Raw genomic sequence first — 22,651 nt, forward strand, 5'->3', positions numbered from 1 at the left:
TATATAGCCTTCTCTAATGACTTCTATAATAGCATAAGGTTGGATTCCTACAATAAATCCTTTCCTGACTGATCCCAGAGCAATAAAATATTTTAATCATTTTGGAAAAGTTCTCAGCCACTGTCTGTTCAACTATTGCTTTTATCCCATTTTTTATCATCTCTACTTTTGGAACTTTAATTTTTATGTATATTAAACCTTCTTTATCCCCAAGTGCCTTAATCTTCTGTATTTTTCATGTATTTGCTCATGTGTCTGTTTCATTCTTGACTTTTTTTCCTGACATATCTTTTAACATTTTCTTTTATTTTTTTAATTGGTCTCCTTTTAAATAGTTCTCTACTGAATTCTTAATTTTGTCCCTGTCTAAACATTTTAAGAATATTTATTTAGAAGTCTGTGTCTATTATCTTTCTTACCTAGATTTGCTGAAGATCTTTTTATATTGTCCTTCCCCCCTCCTCCTTCCCTCCCTCCCTTCCTTCCTCTTTTCAGTAGGCTCCATGCCCAGCATAGAGCCCAGCGCAGGGCTTGAACTCACAACCCTGAGATCAAGACCTGAGCTGAGATCAAGAGTTGGACACTTAACTGACTGAGCCACCCAGGTGCCGCTGTTGTTCTTGTTTCTTTAGGCATTCACTAATATGGTCTCCTCTCCTGGTGTGCCTGATTGTTTTGCTTGAGTGCTAGACATTGTATATAAAAAGTTTGTGTAGGTAATTTGAGACCTCGAATTATATTATGTCCTCTATAATTATGTTATGTACTCTAACAAGTAACTAGGTGTATTAACAAATCCTATTCACCTTAATCCAGTTTGATGTACTTAAATGGTTCAAAGCTAGGATTCAGTCCCCCAAAAGCAGTGTATTTCTGGTTTGTGCTGATTCCTAGGTTGTAGCCTTGAAAAGTCCCAAATCAAAGTGTATATTGTTTATCAGAGAAAAAAGTTTCTCACTTTTTTGTCCTCCTAACCCTGCAAGATACAGGAAGCCTACCTTTTATCTCAGCCACTTCTAGAGAAAAATCACTCAAATGCCAAGTTATGTCTCTGGATTTCCTCTCTTATTTGGATCTTGGTTCCATAGTTCTTCACTGCTGGTTGGTTCCCTGATGTCTTCATTTAGATTTTAAAATCATATCCAGCTTTTTTAGTTGTTGTTACCTTTAGCTAGAGAGAGGTAGAGCAGAATTTTTGATGGGGTAACTGTCATTTTCCTTCTCCCCCTCCTTCTGTGTGTATTGAGGGGTTAGACTTGTCTCCCCATTCTTCATGTTATGTGAAAGTTTCCAATGCGTCACCATGATGTGCCTTTTTTTCCCCTCAGAATTACTGTCAGCTGACAATTGGTGGTACTAATATAATTGTGGTATGTAAGATATGTATTGGGGCAAGATGCAAGAAGGCTGCATCATGCAGCTATGGGAAAGCAGGGATGGGGTCCTGGAAGATTTCTTCAAGCATTAGTGCAGTGAATGTGGATTTAGATGAAGTTGCATTGACTAGGCTATCCTAAAAGTCTTTCTCTATTGAATGAGAAGGCCTTCTAAAAGGGAGATGTGATTATGGTGCTAGGGGTATTTAAAACAAACGATCTGGAGCAGAGAGAAAGTTGCTTGAAAATACTAAGTCATAAGAAGCCTAAATTGGACAATCCATGCAAGTGAGCCTACTGCATATTCATCAGCAACTGTATATTCCCAGATTAAAGGAGTGATGACCAAGAAAGACTTCCTTTTTTGTTTCCCACTGATGTGTAGTCAGTCACTTAAACTAACTCCTTTTCATTCTTCTCACTCCCTTTTGTTATCTACCCCCTGCCCCAAACCACCACCAAGAGTGAGTACAGATGAATGGGACAGGAAGAGGTAGAAAAGGGAGAGAGAAAAAATCACAGCTCTTCCTTTGCCTGAAGTTCATAGCAGGTAGATGAGAACTTCACTTGAGTTTGGTGAGAGAGTTTTGAGCTGAACTAAACTAATAATAATATTTACATGTGATTGAATATACAAAAAAAGGTTGAAAGGAAGTGAAAAAATATCTAATGTGGCCAAAGAGATGATTAGAAAAGACAGAAAGACAGAGGCACCATTAAATGGCAAACCTTAGCTTTCCATTCTCACTTGAAAGCAAAACTGGTATAACTTCTTGGTTAAGCTGTTTAACTAATCCTTTGGCTGTATCTAGACTGATATTAAGTCCATCTTTCATTTCTTTCAAGAACTTTATTTGATTGTTTTGATTATCCCTGTGCTTTTATTAAAACATCATTTTCTTGGGGCCCCTGGCTGGCTCAGTCAGTAGAACATGTGACTCTTGATTTCAGGGTTGTAAGTTCAATCCCCATGTTGGGTGTAGATATTACTTAAAATAAAATCTTTTTAAAAAAAAAAGCATTAAGGAGGGCACATATTGCATGGTGCACTGGGTGTTATATGCAAGTAATGAATCATGGAACTTTACATCAAAAACTAGGGATATACTGTATGGGGACTAACAAATTATAATAAAAATATTATTTTAAAAAAAGCAAAAAATTCTTGTTACATGGATTTTAGTCCTTCCTTTATGTCTCTTAATATCTTAAATATATTTGTTTTGTGATTCTTTTCTAATTGCTCTATTTTCTTGGATGCAAGTTATTCTATTTGTCAGCTTTATTGGATTCATTTGTTGACATTTGATGATTTCTGATTTCTGGTTGTAAGCTCATCTTCTACAAAGTACTGTTCCCAGTCTCTTGATTTGTGATAGTTCTTGATAGGGTGATTGCTTGCCTGTTTCTTTCTTCTGGGTGTGTCTTATACCTCCTGACCAAGAGAATTTCCTTTTTAATGTGGTTATATGTTCATTAATCTATATTTTATATTATTAAAATATAATTTCTCCAGGTTTTATATTGAGAGAACGTAATTTCTATTATCTGAAAATGAGTCTAAATTATTTGACATATAATATCTAGACCAAGTATAACACTGTTTCTCTTAGCAAATCATTAGCGGGTTTCTCTCATAACCTACTTTCAGAACAGAACACATTTAAACTGTTTTTAAAGGACCCAAATCTCTTCGCTCTAGCATAGAGCAGTTAATATGGTAGCTATGATTATAATTATATTAGAAAACAAACAAGCAAATGGACAAAGAACCTGCCAAAATGGAAAATATTAATTTTATTAAGGTGGTGAATTCATGGATGACTTTCTTTTTTGACTCTCCAGAATTTCTGTATTATTATATTATTTTTAAAGAGGACATAATTTTTGAGTATATATTCTAAATAACTTTAAAAAATCCTACCACTGATACAGACTCCCACTAAAGAACCCAGTTGCCTCTAGGATAAAGTTAAAACTTCTCAACTAAATATCTCTAAAGCTCTTCACAGATCTGTTCTCAGATTGCTTCTCTTATCTCCTTCCATTTCCTTATGCTTCATTCAGTCCAGTCTTGTTCCCCGCCCTTGACACAGACACTGCTAATATCTACTATGTTTTAAGGATTGAAACACATTTTTGCAGGGTCATTTTTCTAGGTACAGGATACTGGTTCTTTTGGTCCATTGTCTTGCTGAGTTTATTTGGGATCCTGGCTGCCTACTGTTCATTGCTGGTGGTGAGTAATGTTTCATTGCGGTTGGTGAGTAATGTTTCACATTTCTCCTACTCTCTTCCTGAGTAGCCTTATGTGGTGTTCCTATCTGGGATGGTATCTAGTAGGTGCTGGGAGCCATCAGAACCGAAGATCACTCTTGTCTTAGCAGAGTTGGGGTTTGTATCAGCTACTTGAATCTTAGACACAAAGGATGGATGGAAGAAAAAAAGGCTTGTGCTATTAGAGGATCTGTCTTACAACCTTCCCTTTGAAAGGGTGGCAGAGCATCCTTTCTCTAATCTTGTTTTGTAGCCTATTTTATGGTTCACTTAATGTTATTTTTTTTAAAGATTTTATTTTTATTTATTTGACAGAGATAGAGACAGCCAGCGAGAGAGGGAACACAAGCAGAGGGAGTGGGAGAGGAAGAAGCGCTCATAGCGGAGGAGCCTGATGTGGGGGCTCGATCCCACAACACCGGGATCACGCCCTGAGCCGAAGGCAGACGCTTAACCGCTGTGCCACCCAGGCGCCCCCACTTAATGTTATTTTAAACACTTCAGATTCACATTAGCAGTATCCTTATGTATTGAACTACCTCATTACATATCCTGTCTCCGAGAATGAGTCTTTCTGGTCCTTACAAATAAGCTAGTTTTTCAAACCTATTCTAATGTGCAAATGCACATTAGTCTCTAGTCCTTGTGCAGAGTACATTTTAACAGGTCTTATGGCAAATAGTGACCTTGTCTCTGTTGCCTGACATAATAGTGTAGTGCAGTGTGAGAAATTCAGGCCAAGCAAGAGAGAAGTCTGTAAAAGTGGAAAGCTATGGGAGGATAACTTTCAGGTAATGGGAGTTTTTCAGTGCCCACTTATACATAGGACATATATATATTTCTCTGATTTCACAGTTCCCTGTCTTTACTAATTTCCTTTCTGATACAAAAAACCCCAACCCACCAAATCCGTTCCCATTTGCATTGTTCAACAAAATTTATTAATCATTGTATGAGTAATAAGTACTGAGTATACAGTGATAACAAAATATGCAGTTTCTATATTCATGCAGGGCACTTCAAAGAGATAGGTATGAGATGTAAAGTTATAATAGTGTCTTAATTCAATGAGTTTAGACTCTAGTAGGGAAACTAACCCATAGACAAAAATAACTAACACAGGCAGAGCATTTTATTTGTCATTAGAGAGGCATAAAAAAAAAGTTCTGCATGGGTTCTGAGAAGGAAGAGGTGACTTTCAGCCAAGAGGATTAAGTAAGACTTCTGGGAAGAGGTGGCACTGATGTGTGATCTTGAAGGGATGTTGGATTTGGACATGGGGATGGGGAAAGAACATTCCAGGCTGTGGCGAGGGTCGCCAAAGGTGGCAAGACAAAAGTATGGAGTGCAACTAGATAAGAGGGCAAGGTCAGTTCTGTTAGCATGTAGGGCATAATGAAGAATAATGGGGAACACAGCTAAAAAGATTGGGTTGTGACAGATTTTGGAAGGTCTGGAAATAAGGCTAAGACATTTGGCATAAATCAGATTTCTATTTGAGGAAAACCATCCTGGAAATTGTGGTGTGGAGGGTGGCTATAGGCATGAAGGCTACTTAGAAACTTTTCTTTTTAATGGGGAAAATGCAGATGAAGGATGTGCTCTGGGCCAAACTCTGGCCACTGACTTGTACTGCTTTTATACAGAGTGAACATGAAATGGTATAGCTAGCTTCTCAGGTGGTAATGAGTTCTAGTGTTCAACAGGGTAATATATTATAACTACAACAAACTTTCTACTCTACCCTACCTCTTTTTGGATGCATGCAGTGGCCACAACAGTGCACAAAGAGGAAAACCTGAGTTCTGTTTCTGTTGTTAGATTATTTTATAACCTTTTTCAAGTCATATAACCCTTTGAGCCTACATTTCTTTTCTTTCAAATGAGAATGATAATATTTAATAAAATGGTATTTTATGGGGCTGGATAAAGAACAAATGAAATCAGATATATAAAATTATTTTGATAAAAAAGTTAAGAGCTTTATACATTCCATCTCTCATTAATATCCTGAGCATCTGAGGGTTCCGATTTTGTTTGTATCTTCATACTGACTTAGAGAATGGTTGGATTAGATTCAAATCTAATTAAGATTTCTTGACTAAATATCAGGTTAACAACAGTAGTTAACAGTTGTAACAGTGGCACCGATTCCTCAAGAAGGAGCTTTTAAATAACTCTTGGACGGGCTGGTATCTGCCCTCTTCTCTCACAAGTGGGTCTAAGTAATACCAGGAGTACGGTTCATCATGGGGAAAAGAAATTGTTAGGAACACAGGAAGGATATCAGTATGGTGATTGTTATGAAATTCCAGGGAATAATTCTTCCTGGGGGCGCTGGTGAATGTTACAAATAGAAGGTGACATTTGAACTGCCTTTGAAGAAGCATCAGTGGCGTGGAGAGGGAGAGCTTCTCAGGCAGGAGAGCAGCGTGGCAAACTACCGGAAGCTGCAAAGTGCAGGTATAGCAAGAAGTGAATGTAGTGCTAGAGTGTGAAAGGAATTTTGAGCTAATTTTGGGCAGCAACTTGGTGATTTCAAAATAACCTCCTTTTTCTTCTTTGCTTTTCCAGGTACTTGCATTTTTGTTGGTTTGGGAAGGGTATGAACCAAACCTGCACTGGTGTCATAAGGTAGGACACTGAACCTTTGTAGGAGACCTTGGGCCAGGACTGAATGTGCCTCTTAGGCACTCTAGTGTTAAGAAGAGCCACCCTTTCTTTCATTGTTCCCCTTGGAAAGAAGAGATCTGTTTATACTGTTTTAACTGAAATCATTAAATTTCTAGCAGATGTAACTGATTTACTGAAGGAGCTTGAACTCAAACTTTTTTTTTTTTTTTTTTTTTTACCACTCCTTGTTAAACTCATTCTGTGACTCTGTTCTTCCCATCCCAATAACATCTTAGGCAAATTCCATTACTTTTTCAGTCCTTTATAGTCAAAAGAACATTCTCATTTCAGTCATTAAAAATTTCAGTTCATTGTAATAACCCAAACTTCAACATTATAAGATTTTTCCTCCCCTTATTTGGACGTGACCCAGGCCTGGAAGCCTGCAGTGATATGGAGAACATGATGGTCCGTCTACTTCTCTTTTTACCAGAATAGGGCACAGGGGAAAAGGAGATAGGAGAAAAGAACACAGTTGCACAAAGAGGGGCAAGAGGGTCATCTGAGGTTGATGCTGTCAGGACCAGGTAATGTACAATTGTTGGCTTTTTATTCCACAGGCTTCTTCTGTGTGTATTTTCAGAGACCCTTCTGCTGAGAACCTTGACTACACCTTTCTTGGTGAAGTCAATGTCTGTCTTCCTATACACCTGGAAATTTGTTGAGGTCTTTTTAACCTTCCCTTAGTTTGGAGCCCTTTAAAATGACTCCAGAATGGTGTGCCTTAAAGGATCCGTATCTGTTCCACAGAGAGCAGCATCTTTGCCCCAACATCTGTGGATGTGCAGCTCATTTCCAACATAGCCTCCCTCATTTTGTTCTGCCATGGGCTTGAGCAGCTCCAGCCGTAGACTCTTACCTGTTTATAGACTTTTTTCAGGCATGGTTTGATACCATATTTTGTTTTTCCTTAAACCCAGGAACATATCAAACTCTGAGTGGTCCCCTTAAATTTCCTCTTCTTCAAATGAGAAGTATGAACTAGAAATGTAGATTTAAGAGTTATTAGAATAGGTTGAAATTGAAGTCATAAATCTTACAGGGAAAGAATGTAGATTGAGAAGTGAAAAAATAGGCCTTATTGAGATCACCATCTGTTTTGGAGTTGGGACACCATGATCAGTTAGTCACTACCAAGAGTTATGTGAAATCTAAAAAAGAAAGCGAATGGACAAAAAGCAAAATCAGACCGATAAATACAAGGAACAAACTGATGGTTGCAGGGGAGTGGGAGCGGGGGCACTGGGCAAAATGGGTGAAGAGGAGCAGGAAATACAGGCTTCCACTCATGGAATGAATAAGTCAAGGAGTAAAAGGTACAGCATAGGAAATATAGTCTTTGGTATTCTAATAGTGTTGCATGGTGACAGATGGTAGTTACACTTGGGGTGAGCATAGTGTAACGTAGAGAGTTGTTGAAAATGAAAATCTAATTTGAAAAGATATATGAACTCCTGTGTTTACTGCAGTATTATTTATAGTAGCTAACATATGGAAGCAGCCCGTGTCCATCAATAGATGAATGGATAAAGAAGATGTGGTATACATACGTAATGGAATATTACTCAGCCATAAAAAATGAGATCTTGCTATTTGCAACAACATGGTTGGGCCTAAAGGGTATTATGCTAAGTGAAATAAGTCAGAGAAAGACAAATACCATATGATTTCACTTGTATGTGGACTCTAAAAAAAACAAAACAAATGAACAAACAAAAAGCAGAAACAGATCTGTAAATACAGAGAACAAACTGGTGGTTGCCAGAGGGGAGGGGAAGTGGATGAGCAAAAAGGGGATAATGAAGTGGGGAGTGGAAGGTATAGCTTTCAGTTATAGAATGAATAAATTACAGAGATGAAAGATGGTACAGCAAAGGGCATATAGTCAGTGGTATTGTAACAGTGTCGTATGGTGATAGATGGTAGCTTGAGGTGAGCATAACATAATATATAGATTTATCCAGTCACTATGTTGTACACCTGAGACTTTTGGAACATTGTGTGTCAACTATATTTCAATTAAAAAAAAACACACCCCACATTTTAAGTCCCAAGAGCAGAATGTATCCTAATATAGAAGAGGAAAGACATTTTTATGAGTAGCTGCATTTGACAGGTTCACATTTCTCCAAGAGAAAATGTTTTATATGTACCTTCTAACTGCCTGTATCCTTTGAATCATTAATAAGTTTGGTGTTGGGTAGATCATAGAATCCTACGATATTCATGTGAGTCTGATTTGACAATTAAACTTTTGTGTTGGGATGCTTCTGTGATTTTTGCATCTGTGTACATAGGAGAGATTGGCATATACAGGCATACCTTATGTTACTGTGCTTCACTTTATTGCAGTTTGCAGATACTGTTTTTTACAAATTGAAGGTTTATGACAACCCTGTGTCCAGCAAGTCATCTGTGCCATTTTTCCAACAGCATATACTCTGTGTCCTGTAGTAGGTTTTGATAATTATCACAGTATATCAAACTTTTTAATTATTATTATATTTGTTATGATGATCTGTGATCGGTGATCTTTGTGTTAATGTTGTAAATGTTTTGGTCACCATGAACCACAACCATGTAAGATAGTGACCTTAATTGATAAGTGTGTGCATTCTGACTGCTCCACCTACTGGCCGTACCGTGATCTCTCTCCCTTTCCCTGTTCCCTGAGACACACGATATTGAAATTAGACCAATTAATAGCCCTACAGTGGCCTCTGAGTGTTCCAGTGAAAGGAAGAGTCACATCTCTCATGTTAAGTCAAAAGCTAGAAATGTTTACATCTGTTTACAATATGGTTTACTGAATATTTTAAGCCCACTGTTGAGACCAACTGCTTAGAAAAAGAATTTTCTTTCAAAATCCTGCTGCTCATTGACAATACACCTGGTCACCCAGGAGTTCTCATGGAGATATACAGCAAAATGAATGTTGTTTTCATGCCTACTAATACAACATCCATTTTGCAGCCCATGGATCAAGGAGTCATTTTGACTATCAACTATTATTATTATTTTAGAAGTACATTTTGTAAGGCTGTAGCTGCCACAGATCGTGATTCCTCTGGTTGACCTGGGGCAAAGTAAATTGAAAACCTTCTGGAAGGATTCAACATTCAAGATGTCCTGAAGAACATTTGTGATTTATGGGAAGATGTCAAAATATCAACATGAACAGGTGTTTGGAAGAAATGGATTCCAACTCTCATGGATGACTGTGAGGGGTTGAAGACTTGAGGGAGTAACTGCAGATATGGAGGAAAAGCAAAAGAACTAGAATGAGAAGTGGAGCCTGATGACGTGACTGAACTGCTGTAGTCTCATGAGAAAATGTGAACGGATGAGCAGTTACTTCTCATGCGTGGGCAATGAAAGTGGTTTCCTGAGAAGGAACAGGAATCTACTCCTGGTGAAGATGCTGTGAAGATGGTTGAAATGACAACAGAACATTTAGAATATTACGTAAACTTGGTTGATAAAGCAGTGGCAGGTGAGAGGATTGATTGTATTTTTGAAAGAGGTTTTACTATGAGTGAAATACTGTCAAACAGCATCACATGCTACAGAGAAATCGTTCATGAAAGGGAGAGTCAATCAATCAATGCAGCAAATTTCACTGTAGTCTTTTTAAGAAATTGCCACAGCCACCCCAGCCTTCAGCAACCACCATCCTGATGAGTCGTCAGCCATCGACACTGAGGCAAGACCCTCCACCGGCACAAAGACGATGACTCACTGAGAGCTCAGATGATGGTTACATTTTCAGGAATAAAGTATTTTTGAATTAAGGTATATACATTGTTTTTTAAGATATAATGCTGTTGTACACTTAATTGACTATGGTATAGTATAAACATAACTTTTATATGTACTGGGAAAGCAAAAAATTCATCTGACTTGCTTTATTGTAATAATGGCTTTATCGTGGTGATCTGGAACTGAACCTGCAGTTATGTCCAAAGTATGACTGTACTTTTTCTTTTTTGTAATGTTCTTGTTGAGTTTGGGTGTGAATGTTTTGTTGGCTATATAAGACAAGTTAGAATATGTTCCCTCTTTTTCTGTTCTCTGGAAGAGGTTGTTAAAGATTGGAAATATTTATTCCTTAAATGTTTGGTAAATTAGCCATTTAAGCCAGCAAACCCTGGAGGTAAATGAGAAAGTTTAATTATGGATTCAATTACTTTAATAGATAGATAATGGAAAGGAGGTAACTAAACACTCTTTAGAGGGCTGTACAGATGTACATTTTAAAGGAGAAAAAGTTTTAAGTTGTATTTTCTCAGTGTTTTTTTCTCTGTGAAGTGTGTAGTGTTCTGGCAGGCAGATTTTTGTTTCCCTTTGTTCAAATATTTATTGAATGCCTACAATGTGCCAAACATTCTGCAGGAAAGTAAGGATATAATCATAAACATTATATCGTGTTTATTGATATCATGATATCATTGATATCATGAATGTTACAGTCTGTTGGAGAAGATATACATTGGAAAGGCAATTACAAAGTACTATTTACTTGTGATTGTATTGAGTCATATAGAAAAGTAGTGAACGTTTGTAATGGCCATTGTTGAAGCTGGGTAAGAGGTGCTAAGCAATGTTAAGGGCCCAGCTGAGGCTGGAGATGATAAATTAGTAAAGGCATCAGACCACATAGCAGAGTAATTTTTTTTCCCAACCATGCTGTCCGACAAAGACTTATGCACAGAGAAGGTAAGTGATTGGATCCATTCCATATTGAAGATTTGCAAGATGGTTAGAGTTAAAAGTATGAGGAAATGAGGCCCCTGACATTGTTGGGACACAACATACAATCCCCAAGGACAGTTCTGATTCAGTCCTAGTGCCTAGAAGTCAGGACTTTCTTTCTGTTTCTCCAGATCCTGGTTCTGCTAGTGATTCTGCTATCCTCTTTTTTTTTCTGGATTTTATGCAAGTTCTGGCAAGACAGGTGGCTGACAGCTGGGCTGTCCCTGCAGGTAAGCATCATCCTATAGGTCTAGCACTGTCTGTCTAGATGTGTTCAGCCTAACTTGTGGCTTTCCCCCAGATCTTTGCTCCCTATGCGCACCTGAGCAGCATCACTGTGATGGTTATTCTTTCCTGGCCTGTGGGCTTCTACTTGATCCGTTTGGAAGAGGAAGGTATGTCATGTGGTGGAACTTTGCCTGATTCTTTCAGCTCTGACTTTAGCTTGTATTCTCCGCTTAGCAAAATGTGAGTTTGGTAGATAGCCACCACTATACCTCCTTGAAATTCATTTAGCTTGTTACTCCTACATTCTCTTTGTGGTCGAACTCACAACCGTATGTGGTCTGTCATAGCATTTCCCTAGCCAAACAAGTCTTCTGAAGAGGGATGATTATTCTATAAAAATAAGAATTTTCTCTATGTTGTTACAGTTTGTCTGGGAATGGATTGAGGGTGGAGTGAGAATAGAGGTACATACTGGAGTGGTTGTACAAGTCACAGTTCTTTTAGTTTGTATCAAATATACTAGTTTCAACTAACAAACTTATGATGGGTCCAGATATCCCCCATTCCATCCTAGTAATTCAAAGCAGTCTCCTATGAGTCCCTGACTCACAGCAGAAGCAGAAATGTCTGCCTCTGCCACTGATTTCCTCTCCATTCCTAATATGGAAACAAAAGAGGATCAGGGCTGTACACTAAATGGTTTTGAGAATAAAGTTATCTCGCAGCACCTTTACTAGAAAAGTAGGATCTTCCTTTCTTTACCATCTCTCTTTTTACTCTTGGTTAAATAAGGAGTGTTTGCTTCCTGACTTGTGGAAGGATGCAGGCAAAAGAAAGACTGGATTGATACTTTTGCCATTGTGTGCTTATACATGTATGTACGAGTAAGTGGAGGTGAATTTTAGGCAATATTTTGGGGCAGGATCTTGAAGGGGATAATAATGAACTCTTTTTTCTTTTCCTAAATTTTAGCTAGAATCAGAAGATACAAGATGGCATCTGATGACAGAGAAAGAACCAAGAGATGTAATACACTCACAAAGTTGAGAGGTTAGAGCTGGAGATCTAGATTTGCAAGTGATTGGAGCATAAGTGGTAACTTAAAAATATGCAAATGGGTAAAATTCTCAGAGGTCTAAAATAATAAGTGTTGGGGGAATGACCAGTGATAACAGATATTGTGGACAGGCTGTGTATGTGGGTGGGTGTGTAGGAGAGAGAGAAAAGCAAATACCTAATATTTATTGATTACCTGTTACATCAATCCTGTGAGGTAGATTTTAGCAGCAAGATAGCTCCATTTTTCAGAATGAAGAAAATGAAGATGCAGAGAGGTTAAGCAACATGTTCTTAGTCATACAATTAGAAAGTGATAGACTGTGGCTTTGAACTAAGATTTCTGTCAACCAGTGCTCCTTCCACTATTTTGCAGTGTCTTAAATATGGGCATTTTAGGCTTATCTTTACAGGCTTCAGGGCTTTCTCAGAACCAGCCAAACTACTCTTCCTCCTGAGAAAGTATTCCTTAACATTTTCTCTCCATCCTACCGCCTTCACAGTTTATAAATTTACAGTTCCAATAATTTTTTCTTAATAGTAGTTCTTATATTTGGATAGCCCTATAGTTTAAAATCACTGGAAATAAGTGAGGATGTGACAGAAATAGAGTAATCAGCCAGTCCGCAGAGTCAATGAAACCAATAGACTGGGTATTTACTGACTGCTGCTGAGATAGTTAGTTGCTTGAGATGGTTCTCCATTCCGCTTCTGCTTTGTTCTCACTTCTTTCTCCCAACTTTTTCAGCTCTACAGGTGGCTATTGGATTGCCTTTTCTCCTTATCCTTTTATGTCTGTATGTTTTGCCATTGGGGATTCATTCTCCCTGCATTCAGGAGGAGGGTAAATTGGGACCCAAGCCAGACTTCTTTGGACATAGAGGTGCACCCATGGTAGGTCTGAGCATGGGTAAGTAGAGATATACATGGGGTGTGTGGATGAGAGAATGGGACCTCAGAACCATGGTAACCCCTGGAAAGGAAAAGGGGTTGGCTTGAAATGACAAAAATAAGGAGTTAATTGTAGAGGTTGGATTTGAACCCAAGTCACCTAAGTTATTTTTCTGTATTGTGCCCAGTGACATTACCTCAGATGAGCAGAGTCCCAGAATCAGTTTGGGTAGAGAAGAATAGGCAGGCTCTTTGAAAAAAAGAGCTGAGGGATCCAAACTTGTCTTCCTAAAGCTGTTTTTTTTACTGGGCTTCCTTCCACCATAAAAGGGATGTTGGGGGGAGAGACTGATGTATAGTGATTGATGTTCTTTTCTTCCACAGCTGGGGCCTGAGAATACCATGATGTCCTTTGAGAAAGCTGTTGAACAAGGGGCCTATGGGCTGGAGAGTGATGTACAAGTAAGGTAGGAAAGCAGGGGCTGGGGTGGGGAGGAGATAAGGCCAATGCCATGGAAGACGACCAATATGGCCCAAGTTGTAGAGAGGGCAAGCCCTGGGAAGTTTCTCCTGTGTTCGTATGGCACATACACACAGAGCACACACAAACCACTTCTTCCTTATAAACCATACATCTGTACCCCTACATTCTCAAACATAGTCTCATAAATCATGCACACGCTATATAGTCTCCATACATGATTCAAATTTGTCCTCATTGAAAACCATGCTAACATTTTAACCACATGCACTACCTTAGCAATCTACTTAACATTCCCTGGGCACCCGCTGTATTCCAGGCCTTCCCCTGGGTGCTAGAGAGAGGCAAATAAGATGTAGCCCTTCCTAAGAGGTGTTCCTAGCCTGGAGACATAGCATGTTTACAAACAGAGTATAAAACCATTTGTGGTGAGTTTCTTCCAGAGAAGAATAAGTCAAATGCAGTGGAACCTCAGTGGAGGAAAAGGCCACTGCCTAGTGTGTGAAAAACATCTGTGTCCTCAGAATTGTGTTTATGTTGTCTTGAGGAAAAAATATTATCTTACCAATCAAAGGTGGGGAAAGAAGGTATTCTGGGCAGAGGCAACAGCTTATTCAAAGGCATCTAAATGAGAAACAACAAGTTTGTAGATCAGCAAGCTAACCTGTATGGATTCCTAAAGTGATACGCTTTGGGGACAGGAGAGGGCTATGTGAGGAAGAGGTATGGCTGTAAGGCTCACTGAGGCTGGATCATAGAGATCCGTAAATGTGTAATGGGCAGCCATGGAAGATTTTAGAGGACATATTACCTTATTGTTTTAGAAAGACTCATCAGGAAGTGTATGAGGGAGAATTGTCAGGGAGATGGGTGGTAGGCTGTAGCATTGTCCAAGGGAAAACAAAAGACGACTTGGATCAGAGTAGGGGTGAGGACAAAAAGACATGCTTTGCTCTAGAACCTATGTACCTGAGCAGCTGGAAGTGGAAAGGCTTCCTCTGTAGCATGGGTATATTAGATAATGTGGTGCCTTTACAGCCCTTCTAAGGGGGAAGCAGAAGAGAAATGAACCTTCTGTTTCACAGATGAGGAAATGTGTTTTGAACCTAGATTCAAGTAAGGGAAATGTATTACTGAAGTCATAAGGCTAGAATGTACATAATAAATCCAGAATTAGAACTAGATTTCCTGACCCTTGAGGGGGGTTCTTGATGTTACCCAACAATGACAACTGTTTGATGCAGAATGTTTGACCCAGTATTGACAATGGATAGTCTTTCAGAGGTCCTGGGTTCTCTTGTTGAAATGCCTCGTGGTCATGGCATAATGTGGTAAAGGTGCTGAGTTGGTGAGGTCCTGGCATATCGTCTTTCTCTCTCCTGTTACTTCTGTGACTTCAACTTTGATGTAGGTGATCCTTCCAATCCCTCAGTTTCTTTGCTTGTTGTCCCTGAACCATCCACATTCATGGTCATACCCTAAGCTTTATCATTACCAAAAATTATGTATCAGCCAGAGTCCAATCAGGACATGAATACCACACCAGTAACTTGAACAGGAAAAATGTAATATCAAGAATTACTAAGTATTGAAATGTGGTTAACTATCAAAAGAGTTAAGAGGATCCTGGGGAGGGGCGCCTGGGTGGCACAGCGGTTAAGCATCTGCCTTCGGCTCAGGGCGTGATCCCGGCAATAAGGGATTGAGCCCCACATCAGGCTCCTCCGCTATGAGCCTGCTTCTTCCTCTCCCTCCCCCTGCTTGTGTTCCCTCTCTCGCTGGCTGTCTCTATCTCTATCAAATAAATAAATAAAATCTTTTAAAAAAAAAAAAAAGAGGATCCTGGGGAGTACAAAAGTATCAAGTATAGCTCCTGGAACTTCTGTTCCAGATGAACTGGAGTAAGCACATTCCACCCTATTTTTTTCCAAGAACTACAAAAACAAAAACAAAAAAAATGGATAGAATTCACCTACTTAAAAGTGCACATCCTGCCCACTACTTTCAAGAATAAGAGATGTAGCTGACTTTCCTAACAGAAACAGACACAGAGAGCTAGGCAAAATGAGGAGACAGAGGAATATGTCACAAATGAAAGAAGAGGATAAAAGCACAGGAAGAGATCTAAGCAAAACAGATATAAGTAACATGCCTGAGAATTTAAAGTAATGGTCATAGAGATACTCACTGGACTTCAGAAAAGAGTGGAAGGCATCAGAGAGACCCTTAAGACAGAGATAGAAAACACAAAGAACCATTCAGAGTTGAAGAACACAATACAAATACACTTAATGAAATAAATAGCAGGCTGAATGGAGCAGAGGAACAGTTGATTGAACTAGAAGTCAGAGTAATGGAAAGCAACCAAACTGAACAAATGAGGAAAAAATAATTATGAAAATGGGAATAGACTTAGGGAACTCAGTGACTCCATCAAGCATAATGACATTCAAATTATAGGGTTCCCAAAAGAAGAAGAGAGAGAAAAGGGGGCAGAAAATTTATTTGAAGAATTAAGAGCTGAAAACTTCCCTAATCTGGGGAAAGAAACACAGGCATTCAGATCCAGGAGGCACAGAGATCCCCCAACAAAATCAACCAAAGTAAGGTCCACACCAAGACACATAGTAATCAAAATGGCATAAAGTAATGATAAAGACAAAAATTGTAAAAACAGCAAGAGAAAACAGTTACGTATAAGAGAAACCCCATAAGTCTATCAGATTTTTCAGGAGAAACTTTGCAAGCCAGAAGAGAGTGGCATGATATATTCCAAGTGCCAAAATGGAGTAATCAACAGCCATGAATACTCTTTCCAGCAAGGCCATCATTCAGAACAGAAGGAGAGATAAAAAGTTTCTCAAACAAAAACTAAAGGAGTTCATGACCAGTAAACCGGCCCTACAAGAAATATTAAAGGGGACTCTTTGAGTGGAAAGGAAAGATCATAAGTGAGAGTTTGAAAAGTAGGAAACACAAGAATAGTAAAAATAAGTATTTCTATAAAAAAACCAGTCAAGGAATTCATAAAAGCTTGTAAAATGTGACACATATACTTAAAATGTGACACCATGTACTTAAAAAGAGTAAGCAATGGGTTTGAACTTAAGTGGCAGTCAACTTAGTATAGACTGCTGTATGCAGAAGATGTTCTATACAAACCTAATGGTAACCACAAATTAAAAACCACTAATAGATATGCAAAGAATAAAGAGAAAGGAGTCCAAGTATATCACTAAGAAAACTAGCAAATCATAAAAGAGAAGAAAGGATCAGAGAAAAACTACAAAACAACCAGTAACCAAAAGTCAAACGTATCTATCAATAATTACTTTGAATGTAAATGGACTAAATGCTCCAATCAAAAGATATAGGGTGACAGAGTGGATTAAAAAAAAAAAAAAGACCCATCTATATGCTGCCTACACAGGACTCATTTCAGACCTAAAGAAACCTGCATATTGAAAGTGAGGGGCTGGAAAAACATTTATCATGCAAATGGATGTCCAAAGAAAGCCAGAGCAGCAATACTTATATTGGACAAAATAAACTTTTATGTTTTTAAAAAAATTTAAATTTATTTTAATTCTAGTTAACATACAGTGTTATATTAGTTTCAGGTATACAATATAGTGATCAGAAGTTCAAGGGGTATCTGGGTGGCTCAGTCGGTTAAGTGGCTGCCTTTGGCTTAGGTCACAATCCCGGGGTCCTGGGATCAAGCCCCATGTCGGGCTCCCTGCTCAGCGGGGAACCTCCTTCTCCCTCTCCCTCTGCAGCTCCCCTTGTTTGTGTATGCTCTTGCTCTCTCTCTCTCTGTCTCTAGTTCTCTGTCAAATAAATAAAATCTTTAAAAAAATTGTTCTGTACATTACTCAGTGCTTAACATGTTAAGTGCACTCTTAATCCTCTTTACCTATTTCACCCATCTCCCTACCGTAACCTTCTGTTTGTTTTCTATAGCTAAGAGTCTGATTCTTGGTTTGTCTCTTTTTTTCCTTTGTTCATTTGTTTTGTTTTTTTAAATTATTTTTTAATTTAAATTTTAAGTAGTTAACATACAGTGCAGTATTTGTTTCTGAAGTAGTATTCAGTGATTCATCACTTACATACAACACTCAGTGCTCATCATAACAGGTGTCCTCCTTAATACCCATCACCCATCTATCCCATCCCCCACCCTCAGTTTGTTCTCTGTCATTAAGATTCTCTTATGGCTTGTTACAAATATTGGATAAAATAAACTTTAAAACAAAGAGTGTAACAAGAGACAAAGAAGGATACTAAATAATAATAAGGGGGACAATCCAACAGGATGATATAACAATTGTAAGTATTTATGTACCCAACATGGGATCACCCAGATACATAAAACAGTTAATAACAAACAGGAACTAATTGATAGTAATATAGTAATAGTAGGGGACTTTAACACCCCACTTACATCGATGGATAGATCATACAAACAAAAAATCAAAAAGGAAACAACGGCTTTGAATGACACACTGGATCAGATGGATTTCATAGATATATTCAGAACATTCCATTCTAAAACAGCAGAATACACATTCATTTCAAGTGCGTGTGGAACATTTTCCAGTATAGATCACATATTAGGCCAAAAAACAAGCCCCACCAATTTCAAAGAGATCTAAGTCATACCATGCATCTTTTTTCACCACAACACTGCGAAACTAGAAATCAACCACAAGAAAAAAGCTGAAGAAAACACAAATTCATGGGGGTTAAATAACATGCTAGTAAACAATGAATGGGTCAACCAAGAGATCAAAGAGGAAGTAAAAAAATACATGGAAACAAATGAAAACAAAAACACAGTGGTCCAAAATCTTTGGAATGCAGCAAAAGTGGTTCTAAGAGAAGTTTATAGCAATGCAGGCCTACCTCAAGAAGCAAGAAAAATCTCCAATAAACAATCTAACCTTACACCCAAAAGAGCTAGAACAACAAGCAAAACCCCAAACCAGCAGAGGGAAGGAAATAATAAAGATTGGAGCAGAAATAAATGATATAGAAACTAAAAAAACCCTAATTAAACAGATACATGAAACCAGGAGCTGGTTCTTTGAAAAGATCAACAAAATTGATACACCTCTAGCTAGACTCATAGGAAAGAGAAAGAAAGAAAGAAAGAAAGAAAGAAAGAAAGAAAGAAAGAAAGAAAGAAAGAAAGAAAAAGAAAGAAAAGAAAAGAGAAAATAAGAGAAAAGGGAAAACAAAATCACCAATGAAAGAGAAGTGATAACCAACACCACAGAAATACAAACAGTTGTAAGCGAATATTATGAAACTATGCCAACAAATAAGACAACCCAAAAGAAATTGATAAGTTCCTAGAAACACACGTTGTACCAAAAGTGAAACAGGGAGAAATATAAAATTTAAACAGACTGATTACTAAGGAGATTGAATCTGTAATCAAAAACTCCCAAAAAAACAAAAGTCCAGGACCAGATGGCTTCACAGGTGAATTCTACCAAACATTTTAAGAAGACTTAATACCTATTCTTCTCAAACTATTCCAAGAAATGGAAGAAAAACTTCTAAATTCGTTTTAGGAGGATGGTATCACTCTGATAACAAAACCAGATAAAGACACCACAAAAAAGGGAGAACTACAAGTCAATATCTCTGATGGAACATAGATGCAAAAATCCTCAATAAAATGCCAGCACACTCAACATCAAAAAACAAATAATCCAATTAAAAATGGGCAGAAGACATGAACAGGCATTTCTCCGAAGAAGACATCCAGATGGCCGAGAGACACATGAAAAGATCCTCCACATCACTCATTATCAGGAAAATGCAAATCACAACTGCAATGAGCTATCACCTCACACCAGTCAGAATGGCTAAAATCAAAACACAAGAAACAGCAGGTGTTGGAGAGGATGTGAAGAAAAAGAAACACTGTGCACTGTTAGTGGGAGTGCAAAGTGGTGCAGCCACTGCGGAAAACAGTATGGAGGTTCCTCAGAAAGCTAAAAATAGAATTACCCTCTGATCCAGTAATCACACTACCATGTATTTACCACAAGAATCCAAAAACCCACTAATCCAAAGGGATATGTGCACCCCTGTGTTTCTAGCAGCGTTATTTACAATATCCAACTCAAGGAAGCAGCCCAAGTGACCACTGATAGAGGAATGGATAAAGAAGATGTGGTATAAGTATACAATGGAATATTAGCCTTAAAAAAATGAAATATTGCCATTTACAACAGTATGGATGGAGCTAGAGAGTAAAATGCTATGTGAAGTAAGAGTCAGAGAAAGACAAACACCGTATGATCTCACTCACATGTAGAAGTTAGAGAAAAAAAAACAACAAATGAGCAAAGTGGAAAAAGACAAACCAAGAAGAAACAGATTCTAAACTGTAGAGAACCAACTGAGGTTAGGGAGGGGGGGAGGTGGTTGGGTGGGGGGATGGGTAAAATAGGTGACGGGGATTAAGGAGGGCACTTGCTGTGATGAGCACTGGGTGTTGTATAGAAGTGTTGAATCACTATATTGTGCACTGAAACTAATATTATACTGTATGTTAACTGTACTGGATTTAAAAAAAAAAAAACACCAAAACACTGTCCTCTTTTCTCCCTTCCCTCGGTCCCTGGTAACCACCATTTCATTTTCTGTTTCTATGACTTTGATGACCGCAGATACCACTTATCAGTGGATCATACAGTATTTGTCTTTTTTGTGACTGTCTTATTTCACTTAGCATAATGTCCTCAAGTTTCACTCATGTTAAAGCATGTGACAGAATTTCCTTCCCTTTTCAGGCTGAATAATATTGCATTGTGTGTATATAATACATTTTACTTATTGATCATTTGCGGATGGACGTTTGGATTGCTTCCACGTCTTGCTATTTTGAATGATGCTGCTAGGAACATGAGTCTATAAATATATTTTCTAGACCTTACTTTAAATTCCTTTGGGCATATACTCAGAAGTGGAATTGCTGAAACATATGGTAATTCTGTGTTTAATTATCTGAGGAACTGCTATGCTGGAGAAATGGATTTTTAAAACCTGCGTATAAAATCCTGGGCAGACCCTTTTGTAACCCATGCGTGAAACCTTACAGGAACAACACAGCAGATTTGATAACTGAACACTGGTCTGGAATACCATCCAGGTTTTAGACTTACTTCTGGGTAGCACATAGTGGGAAAGGCCAGAAAAACATTGCAAAGCCTTTGAAAACTAAACTGACTTTGGAACCATGACCTACAAACATGGGCCAGGACATGTGTGCCTAAATACAGTGACTGCTAAAATAAATTTAAATAGCAACGAGGATCTCATCAAAATGCCAAGGATCCAGTCCAAAGTTTTCAGCATATGAAAACCTACAAAAATCTCAGCTTGAATGATAACTAATAGATATCACCACCAAGAGAAACAGATATTGGAATCATCTAAGAATTTTAAAGCAGCTGTCATAATGTATCTCAAAAACAAATTGTGGACCCTCATTAAGCAAACAAGTAGAATGTATTAGCAAAGAAGCAGAAGGAATAAAGAAGAACCGTATGGAAATAAAATTTCTTTAAAGAAAAAAATGATTTAAAAAGTCAACTTGTTTATATATATCAAATCATTACGTTACACATCTTAAATACAACGACATGTCAGTTATATCAGTAAAATGAGAAGAGTCAGCCTCTTAGCATTTGAATTATTTCCTCATTTAAAAAACACTTTTAACTTGGCTTCCAGAGTATCATACTGTCCTGATTTACTTCCTTTCTGGACCATTTCCTAAATGGTTTTCTTTGCCCACTCCTGCCATCTCTTCTTACTCTCAAAATTGTGGCACTTTTGAGATTTGTGATAAAATACAAAGGAAGTCTCATTCCTACCCCCAAAATGAACTTATTTTGACAGGGTTCACCCCGTTTTAGAAAATTTCAAGCATGTTGTTTTAATATGTCTAACATGTTTATATGAAACTTTCATTTGAATATGATATTTTAAAGACACATTTGAAAAGGAGGTGTGCCTACACGTCAAAAGCAAGTAATATAAACTGGTATTAAGCATCTAAGAGAGAAAGTGTATGGGAGGCCCTATAAGAATCTACGCAAAGACTTTTGGCTGCTGAGGTTTATAGCATAAAGGCCCAGTTACGTACCCTCACTAAGCGTGGAGCAGCACCTCTTAGAGGACACTGAGTCATGTTTTCTGAAGCAACGTTGACCTTGTGTGAGCCAAAAGGAGAAATGTTGACTCACTGGGAGTGAAAGGGAGCTGAGGCACAGAGGCTGAAAGATCACAGTAAGCTTCTGTGGGATTTACTGCCCCATTCCTTCCCCACCAACTTAATTCTTACTTAACTTTTTAGGGGAAATAAGTGTAAATGTTGTACTTAGCAAGTGTGTGTGTGTGTGTGTGTGTGTGTGTGTGTGTGTGTATGAGAGAGAGATCAATAATTTCTTTCAGTATTGCCTACCCTTTAACATCCATGATGAACAAAATGTCAGATATTTTAGTACTGATGTGCCATGTCAAACCATAATAGAGGCCAAAGCAAAAGGTAAAGTCAGTAATTCTGTCTGTATTTGAAATTCAATTATTTTTATTTGTCATGGAGTTTTCATTAATTTATATATTTTTAAAAAGATTTATTTGAGAGAGAGGGCATGCATGCAAGAATGAGTAGGGGAAGGGGCAGAAGGAGAGAGAGAGAGAGAGAGAATCTCAAGCAAACTCCCTGCTGAGTGCTGAGCTAGATAGGGGGCTTGATCCCAGGAGCCTGAGACCATGACCTGAGCTGAAATCAGGAGTTGGATGCTCAACCGAATGAGCCACCCAGGTGCCCCGTCATTAATTTAGATTTTTTAAAATAATTGTATTGAAATGGTATTTATCTTGATTACTGACT

General features: G+C 38.1%; 1 protein-coding gene across 1 annotated transcript in view; it reads left to right on the forward strand.

Annotated features, from left to right (window-relative positions):
* GDPD4 (glycerophosphodiester phosphodiesterase domain containing 4) overlaps positions 1–22,651 on the forward strand; it is a 95,718-nt gene that overhangs the window by 8,723 nt on the left and 64,344 nt on the right. The window contains exons 3-9 of the mRNA XM_019809757.2: positions 3,522–3,615; positions 6,228–6,287; positions 11,210–11,308; positions 11,380–11,473; positions 12,279–12,356; positions 13,111–13,256; positions 13,638–13,720. Of these exons, the coding sequence (XP_019665316.2) occupies positions 3,522–3,615; positions 6,228–6,287; positions 11,210–11,308; positions 11,380–11,473; positions 12,279–12,356; positions 13,111–13,256; positions 13,638–13,720 (654 nt within the window). The remainder of the gene's footprint in view (positions 1–3,521; positions 3,616–6,227; positions 6,288–11,209; positions 11,309–11,379; positions 11,474–12,278; positions 12,357–13,110; positions 13,257–13,637; positions 13,721–22,651) is intronic.

This window comes from Ailuropoda melanoleuca, chromosome 8 (assembly GCF_002007445.2).
Source record: "Ailuropoda melanoleuca isolate Jingjing chromosome 8, ASM200744v2, whole genome shotgun sequence".
Taxonomy (NCBI): Eukaryota; Metazoa; Chordata; class Mammalia; order Carnivora; family Ursidae; genus Ailuropoda; species Ailuropoda melanoleuca.